Below are 8,666 nucleotides of genomic sequence, written 5' to 3'. Positions count from 1 at the left end.
AATGTTATTCTTGTAAGATTTTTCTTCATTAATTACCATTTTTTCCTCAATATTATTGCTCTAGTTTTGTAACAATGCCGATTCTGTGGATAATTATTGGTGATTTTATTGCCAGACATTTTTCCTCATATTTATTTATTCTTGTAAAATTTAAAAATTTGTTTTTATTTTCTCTATTTAAAAATGTATTTTCCCAACTATTTATATTTTCTTGTTGTATTTATGATTTTATTATATTTTTATTTTTCATTATAACTTCTTCCACAACCTAATTTTCTAAAGTTTTTAATATTTTAAGTTTATGCTTTAAAATGACGATTTGTCCTCAATTACCTTTTTTGGTCAGTATTATGCATCTAGTTTTGTAAAATTAATTCCGATACTGCCCATTATTTATGATTTTATTGCCAAACATTTTTCCTTAATTTAGTAAAATTACTAAATTTGTTCTTATTTTCTCTATTCAAAAAAATATATATTTTCCAACTATTTAAATTTTCTTGTTGTATTTATAATGTAATTATATTTTTATATATTTTTATTTTTGATTATAACTTCTTCTGCAACCAAATTTTCTGGAGTTTTTAATATTTAAAGTTTACGCTTTAAATTTACACTTTTTAAGCCTCAGATTTTTCCCTGTTAATTGTTAATTGTTTCTCAATATTATGCCTCTAATTTTGTAAAGTTAATGTAAATTCTGTCCATTATTGATGATTTTATTACCCCACCGTGAGTCACCAGAAAAAAAATGACTTTCCCGTCTTGTATTGCAATTTTTATTCATCTTGCTCAAACAAAACAATGTTAGCATATAAGAAAAGACTAACATGAAAACGGTACAGTACACAATATGGATGTCAAACGAGCACGTCTGGAAACCATCCTTCTCACTTACGGTGCCTTCAAACTCCAAAAACCTTGCAACTTCACAATTCACCCCCCCCCCCACTGTTAAACATGACGTGTTTCCATCATTCCCACTGACAACAGACGAGTCTCTACACTCCATTCCAAACTAATCCAAGATTCTTGTTAAATACACTGAAATGTCATGAGGGAAATCGATCACCTGCGAACCGTTGTAGGCCTCACGTGTCCGATGATTGTACTCCGTAGCAGTAAAAACAACAAAAACAGTCACAACTTGGTGGAAAAGGAATTTTTTCAAAAAAAAAAAAGTGTATTTTGTTGCACAGATGTTTCCTGATTGGGAACAGTACTGAGGTCATTGAGCGCTCGCTTCAATTGAACATTTGATGGACACTTGCTATTATTACTAGTAGTATTACTAGTAGTATTACTAGTAGTCATCTGTTAAATGCAACTTCGGAACAAGGCACGAACCACATGGATCAAAAAAATGTTTCTGCTTTGAAATCTCTTGACACCGATGATAGAAAAATAAGGAAGGCGACTTGATTGAGTATGATTGTTGAATCCTTTGGTGAGCTGTGACGTGTGTGTGACGTGTGTGTGACATGTGTGTGTGTGATGTGTGTGTGTGTGTCTAAAGTGCAATCAAAGCAGGCTTAAGTACAGGTAGCCTCTCGGTTGGATGTTTGAATAACATAGTGGATGTAAGGATGACACGACTACTTCAAAGGACGGGAGAAATACACAAATTGGATAACTTTTTTGTAGCCCAAAATGATAAATACCTAAGTGTATTTGTACTGATTTGAAGTGAGTATCATTTCTAGTGGGCGGGTACGACTAGCATCGTGTACAACAGGGTGTCCAAAGTGCAGTTCAGGGGTCGCATACTGGAAATAGCACGCTAGCTACCATCATGGGCTTTCCAGTGATGCAACATCGTGGAGCTTATTCGCACCATTTGTCCTGCATTAGTAGATAAATATTAAACATTAGCGGTAATAGAATGGGCCGCTATGCTTTGCAGGCCCATAATAATATACAGTCTCTCATTGATGATGAATAATTATTTTTATATAATAATTCATAATTATATTTTTTATTTTAAATAATTAATAAGTTAAAAAATAATTATAAATTTTTATTAACATTTTCTGTTTTTTATAAATACTAAACATTAGTGGTAATAGAATGGGCTGCTATGCTTCGCAGGCCCATAATAATATACAGTATCTCATTGATGCTGAATAATTATTTTTTATATAATAATTAATTTTATTTTTATTTTAAATAATAATTAATATTTTTTAATAATTATTTTTTATTAAAATGTTCTGATTTTATTCATATTGTTTTTTCCAAAACCTATTTTCCAACTTTATTTGTAGTTTAGTTTGTTTCTCCTAATACTACAATTTTAAAAAGTGTTTTTTTTCTTTAAAATGTCAACTTTATGCAATTAAAATTATGTTATTTTCCTCATAATATTCCATTATTCTCTGTAACTTTTTTTATTTTAGACATTTTTTTCCCCATTTTTTTTTACATTATGCTTGGTAATTTTTTTCAGATTAAAAATATATTTTTTTTAATTTCTTTGCACCATTTGTCCTGCATTAGTAGATAAATATTAAACATTAGCCATAATCGAATGGGCCCATAATAATATACAGTATCTCATTGATGATGAATAATTATATTATTTTGACTTTATTCTTTCTTAGAGTACTTTTTTCTACTTTTTTGACTTTTTTATTCTAGACATTTTTCCCTCTTAATATTTTGACTTTATGCTTGGTAAATATCTTTTTTTTTATGTCATAATTTTTTTTTGCTCAGTTATGTTTTTAGCATGTGCCATGGGCCAATAAAAACGTCCCCTGGGCTGCACTTTGGACACCCTGGGTTTAAAGTCTTGCATCCATGATATTAATTTTACTACTAAAAAGTACTAAAAAATAAATAAATAGAGTGTTTGGGCATGTTTTAAATCTTGTACTAGTATACATACCGTATATATTTTTACTTTAAGGCAAAAAAAGAAAAAAAAAGCACTGTAGTGAATGGCACCTGGACACCCCCATGGAGACCCTCACAGTATCTTTTTACCCCTCTGGTAGTCGTTTTGTAATCCAAATAAAAAGCAAATGGACTAAAATCAATTTCAATGATCCAGTTTGAAAACGCTTCACGGTTCATCCATGAAAATGACGCCCTTTCCTTTGCAAACAGGCAGTGACATCATTATCGTTTCCTGTGGAAACGGTCGTACAGAAACACCTTTGAAGGGTCGGGAAGGGCGATTTAAACAGCGATGCTACACTTATTGCTTGTCATCAACGTGCTAATGGATGCTATTTCTTGGCAGACGTGAGACCCCCCCCCCCACCCCACCCACGCCAAAGAACAACACGAGGAGGACGTCCACGGACATCCAGCCATTCTCACGTTCCATGAGAAGTGTTAGCAAAATAGCACTTTTGTCATTGCTAGAGCGCTACGATGGCTGCCTAAAATAACTTCAAAGATGATTATGGAGCTACTTGATATGACCGTTGATGTATGCGCTTAAAACTGTTTTGTTTTTTTTTTAAATGAGCGTTCTTTTTTTTGAGGAAGACGAGTGGCGGACCGCCGCATACGCACGCATTCACGCACATGACGCTACCCCTATGGCATTATGGGGAGGGGGAAGTATAGCATTTTTCCATTCAACGCTCTTAATAAACATGCCTTATGATAGAAAAATCAGCATCCATCTTTACAGTATCTTTGATCAGTTCCTTTTTTGTATTTTTATCAGGATGAAAAAAAGAGTAATTGTTTTGTTTTTTGTTTGCATAAAAGACATGCGCTTTTTCTTCCAGAATGCCGAGTCGTCCGGGATGCGATGTCCTCAGCAGAAAAGAGGAGGAAGAAGAAGAAGAAGAAGAAAAAGAGAAGGAGGAGGAGGGGTCCCGTGACTGAGGGTGTATGAACACCACCTACTGAAGGGACGATGCTGCGTCGTCCCAGAAAGTCCTCCCCTCTCAAGTATGCATGGTTTTTTTTTTTTTTTGTCTTCATTGTCATCACCGCTACCGTGCCCGTGTCCGAGACTGACCAAAGTCGGGTCATGTGGGCGTGGATGTGGAGAACAGGGACCCAGGGATGCTTCTTCTATGCTGTACTGGACCTGCCCAGTTCCTCCCTGATGGCTGAAGAAACACAAGACGCCGGTGACTGCAAACTCCGGTCCAATTTCTGCATTTGTTGTGTTATTTGTTGTGTTGTTGTGTTAATGCTGACATCATTACAGCGTCGAGGCAGCCGTAACCAATGAAATGCTTTTCTGGGATTAAAAGGATTATGGAAAAATTAAAGTAGTTTTTTTAACTTGTATATTTCTTAGCTTCCCTTTGAGTGTAAAGATGCTGTGTGATGAATATAGTGGTGTGCTGGAGGCGGGGTTCACCCTGGACTGGTCGCCAGCCAATCACATCACACAATCTTTCATATCCTCACAAGGGTCGCAACCAGCCAATCACAGAGCACATGTAGACAAACAACCATTCACACTCACATTCATACCTATGGACAATTTGGAGTGGCTAATTAACCTAGCATGTTTTTGGAATGTGGGAGGAAACCGGAGTACCCGGAGAAAAGCCACGCATGCACGGGGAGAACATGCAAACTCCACACAGAGATGGCCGCAGGGTGGAATTGAACCCTTGTCCTCCTAGCTGTGAGGTCTGTGCGCTAACCACTCGACCCTCAGCCATAACCAATGAAATGCTTTTCTGGGATGAAATGCATTATGGGGAAATTAACATAGTTAGTTTTTTTTACTTGTATATTTCTTAGCTACCCTTTGTAAAGTTGCTGTGTGATGAATATAGTGTTCTTAGTGAAAAGGCAAAATCTCCAAGTCAAGTGTCTTGAAAAATATAATTATCGGCCTACTTGGTATCGGATCAGTACCAAAATTTCAGCCAGACCTTATTACAAGTTCTACTTCAACAAAATATTTTCTTTTGTTTTGGGGGTTTTGTGACCCCCCCCCCAAAATGGCACTAATATTGTGGAATTAATACTTTTGAGAACTGTAATTGTTGTGCTTTAAAGCGGAACATAAAAGAGCATTTACCATCGATGAGCTCTGCTTTTAGCTTCGTCAGCTCCTTCCGCATCTCATCCAGAATGTCCTAAAGCCACAAAACAAATGTTAGACATTGAAAACCACCCGAGTGACGAAATTGTAGCCGTTTGCTGCCAGCGGTGACAAATAACATGCGTCAAAATAAGACATTCTTAGGAATATTCATATGTCAGTCTAAGCCTATCAAGACACACACGATGCGTCACCTGTTTCAATCGGTCGTAGTCAACACTTTCCGTTGGGACGCCGTTGGCACTTAGAGATGCGGGTGTTGGAGTGGATTTAGGTCTGCAAGGAGAGTTGGAGTGAGTACATTCAATGCAAAATGAAGAGAATATAAACACAGAGGTCCTAAGGGCAACGTAGTATTTTTTTCCCATGCGTGTACGGTGTGTGTACTTAGTGAAGTTACACAACAAATGGTCCACAGAAGAAATGGCCACACTAAAAAGATGCTTTGATGATAATAGATTGTCCTTGAACCTAAGTAAAACTAAAATCATGCTGTTTGCTAACAGCAGAAAGGACACGTACCAGCAAATACAAATAGACTTCTCCGGACTTCTCAGAGTGCACGCATTTATGCACTGAAGAGTACGGAAGTGCGCAAAAAAAAAAAACCCCAAAAGGAAGTTAGACAGGAAGGAGAGGTGCAATGACAGGAAATGAGTCTGTTGGTGTGTTTACAGTAGATTGGAACACAGCAACTTTACCCTTCAAAGGGTAGCTAAGAAATATACAAGTAAAAAAAAAAACTACTATAATTTTCCCATAATGCATTTCATCCCAGAAAACAATTTCATTGGTTATGGCTGAGGGCTGCACAGACCTCACAGCTAGGAGACCTGGGTTCAATTCCACCCTCGGCCATCTCTGTGTGGAGTTTGCATGTTCTCCGCACTTCCATACTAAAACGGTCAACACGGACACGTACCACCCTAGATAGTCCCCATCTGGGTGACTATCCTTCGACTAAATGGTTCAAATATCATGGTTTAGGATGGATGAGACCATATTAAGTGATTTGTTATTATACAGAGATACAGTACCTTCCTATAACGGGAGATTTGCTACCGTTCATCGTGCTGTTTGTTCTTTCCCATGGCTTCCTGGGCATGTCTGGAAAAGGCACAAAACAAGAGTTGCAATGTGATGTTAAATGTTAACGTTTGACTCTTCCAAGGCTCACCTGGCGTGCTACATGCAGACACTTTGGGGGTCGTGGTCATCTCGCCGTCCTCCTGTTGGACGGAAAAAGAGAGTCAAATGTGAGTCATCTCGTGTTAGGTTCATTCTGCCAAAAATACCGTCTCTCCTGCCTTTGCAACGCCCCTTCCATTGGATGCTCATATCACCTCGTACTTCGGTACGAGGTGCATTATTTAAAAAAAACAACAACCCTAAACTGTATTTTAGAAAGCAGGAAGTGAACAAATGTAACAGTTACTGATTGTAAAAGTACCAGATGGAGGGGTAGGATTTAATAAGCTTTGCTTCTTTCTACTCCTTTTGGACACGTGGAACTGGGAACTGATTATGAAATAAAACCATTACCATTACATAAACACAAGGACACTGACGAGTTAACTCAAACAGGAATGTACCTCACTGCAGTAATGGACAGCATGAAAACACACGACTTACCGATTTCAGATCTGGTTCAGGTGAGGACCCCTTCTCTGCAATTCTTCTCCTGTTAAAAAAAACCAAAACAGACGTAGCATCGAGGTTGGCTTATTTGTCAATTTTTTTCAAATTTTTTCAAAATTTAAATAGTTTTTTTTTAACTCGTATATTTCTTAGCTACCCTTGTGTGTAAAGTTGCTGTGTGATGAATATAGTGTTTTTAGTAGTAAGATGACAGCATGCCAATTCAATGTGAATTCTAAAAAGAGAAAAACAGTTAGCATGAGGTAGCTAACAAGCTAACAATGAATGTCATGGGACACATTTATTCAACTATGAAGCCCTCCAGCAACTTCCTCGTGTTACCTTCAACAATGTCGCTGTAGCTTGTATTATATACAGCTCAATTAGGAAAATACTTTGTTGCCGTTTTTTTAGATCTTTGTGTCCCATTACATGCATTGTTAGCTCCCACATGCTAGCTGTTTTTTCTCTCTTTAAACATGTGTGCTCATGTTTCACAGACGGATTGTAGATGATGGGCAAAACTCCCAAAACGTGTTTTCCTTGAAGGACTCTTACCTTCTGGCCAGTAGGGCGCTCATCTCTTCCATGAGCCCGCCTCCACCAGGAAGGGGGCCGTTACCCCTGGACTCCGGTTTGGCCCCCACAGCCCCAGCGGCCCCTGACAAGGCTGCTGCCAGAGCTGCCCCTGCATCATCACTCTGGAGAGTACAAGAAGTTTGTATAGTTTTCCAGATGAGATCAAATATACTGAGGTAGAAATACTATATGCATCGTTGTACTTGGGTTGGGATTTATGGTTGACTTAGTACTCGGGTAGTTGAGATAATGATCTGTGTCTTACCCTTGGCACTTTGCGTAGCTTTGCCCCCGCAAGGGCGGCAGCCAGGCCTGAGAGGGGACGGTCCTCCGCAGGAGAGAAGAGACCAGAGGGAAGAGGAGGCGCCGGCGGAGGGGGCGGCGCCCCTGGAGGAGGAGGTGGGCCTGGTGGTGTCGTCGGGGTCCCGGCTGGAGTCAATGTAGGGGGCAGAGGTGGAGCCGGAGGTGGGGGAGGGTGTCCGGATGGTGTGGTGGGGGTTATAGCCGGCGTGGCGACTCCAGTGGTCACGGTGGCGGACCCGGGTGGTAGGGGTGGGGGTGGAGGAGGGGCGGGTGCATTCGACTCCGCCGTCTGCACAATGTCTGTTTATGGGTGGGACGGGGGTGGAGACACAAAAAAATGCCACAAATTATTTTTTTTGATTTTCCAGAATCTGCACCTGTTGTGGTCTCCTATAGAGCAGCTACACACAATAACCTGCACAGAATTTTTTTTTTAATTTTCCAGAATCTGCACCTGTTGTGGTCTCCTATAGAGCAGCTACACACAATAACCTGTGCAGAATTTTTTTTAGATTTTCCAGAATCTGCACCAGTTGTGGTCTCCTATAGAGCAGCTACACACAATAACCTGCACAGAAAAAAAAAGATTTTCCAGAATCGGCACCTATCTGCATCACACTATGAACCATATAAGGAAGCCCACTCCTCTGTGACATCCCAAAGGGGCATTTTTACCACGCCTTTTGCAACCGAGCGTTTTGAGCCATCCCAAACTTTTTTCAGGGCTCACTTCCAAATGTGCCAACCTCATTATCTGAAACTTTGGCATTGAGAATACAACATTCTAACTACATTTATAGGTCAGAAAAGTAGAAAAAGCATAATAGGTCCCCTTTAACCAAATTGTTTTGTGCAGGAGATACATACAGGTCGGAGATACGTGACCATACAAAAAATGCCTGGGTTGCATTTGAAAAAAAAATTGGAAATGAACTGTATTGGGAACGTAGTCAATTGTTCAGTTTGTCGCCATAAGCGGGACCGATTCCAGCGGGACCTTAAGTTTTCAGCAACAAACATCTACACACTTAGAGAGACAAATGGAGAACCGGAGAACCGGGATGAAGAAAGTGACTTCATTGATTGATCTGGAAAGATTTCCGCAATCACCACAAGC

General features: G+C 39.2%; 1 protein-coding gene across 5 annotated transcripts in view; it reads right to left on the bottom strand.

Moving 5' to 3' along the window:
* Positions 1–1,176: 1,176 nt before the first annotated feature.
* Positions 1,177–8,666, bottom strand: part of enah (ENAH actin regulator) — a 57,482-nt gene continuing 49,992 nt past the window's right edge. For all 5 annotated transcript variants that reach the window (XM_058045866.2, XM_058045865.2, XM_058045864.2 and 2 more), the window contains 8 exons: positions 7,512–7,849; positions 7,226–7,368; positions 6,662–6,710; positions 6,207–6,258; positions 6,067–6,136; positions 5,224–5,305; positions 5,006–5,063; positions 1,177–4,073 (listed from right to left, as the gene is read on the bottom strand). In XM_058045866.2, the coding sequence (XP_057901849.2) occupies positions 4,036–4,073; positions 5,006–5,063; positions 5,224–5,305; positions 6,067–6,136; positions 6,207–6,258; positions 6,662–6,710; positions 7,226–7,368; positions 7,512–7,849 (830 nt within the window). In that variant the 3' untranslated portion in view covers positions 1,177–4,035. The remainder of the gene's footprint in view (positions 4,074–5,005; positions 5,064–5,223; positions 5,306–6,066; positions 6,137–6,206; positions 6,259–6,661; positions 6,711–7,225; positions 7,369–7,511; positions 7,850–8,666) is intronic.

This window comes from Doryrhamphus excisus, linkage group LG11 (assembly GCF_037039965.1).
Source record: "Doryrhamphus excisus strain RoL-2023G ecotype Guam linkage group LG11, RoL_Dexc_Guam_v1.1, whole genome shotgun sequence".
NCBI lineage: Eukaryota > Metazoa > Chordata > Actinopteri > Syngnathiformes > Syngnathidae > Doryrhamphus > Doryrhamphus excisus.
This window is presented reverse-complemented; position numbering and strand designations above follow the sequence as displayed.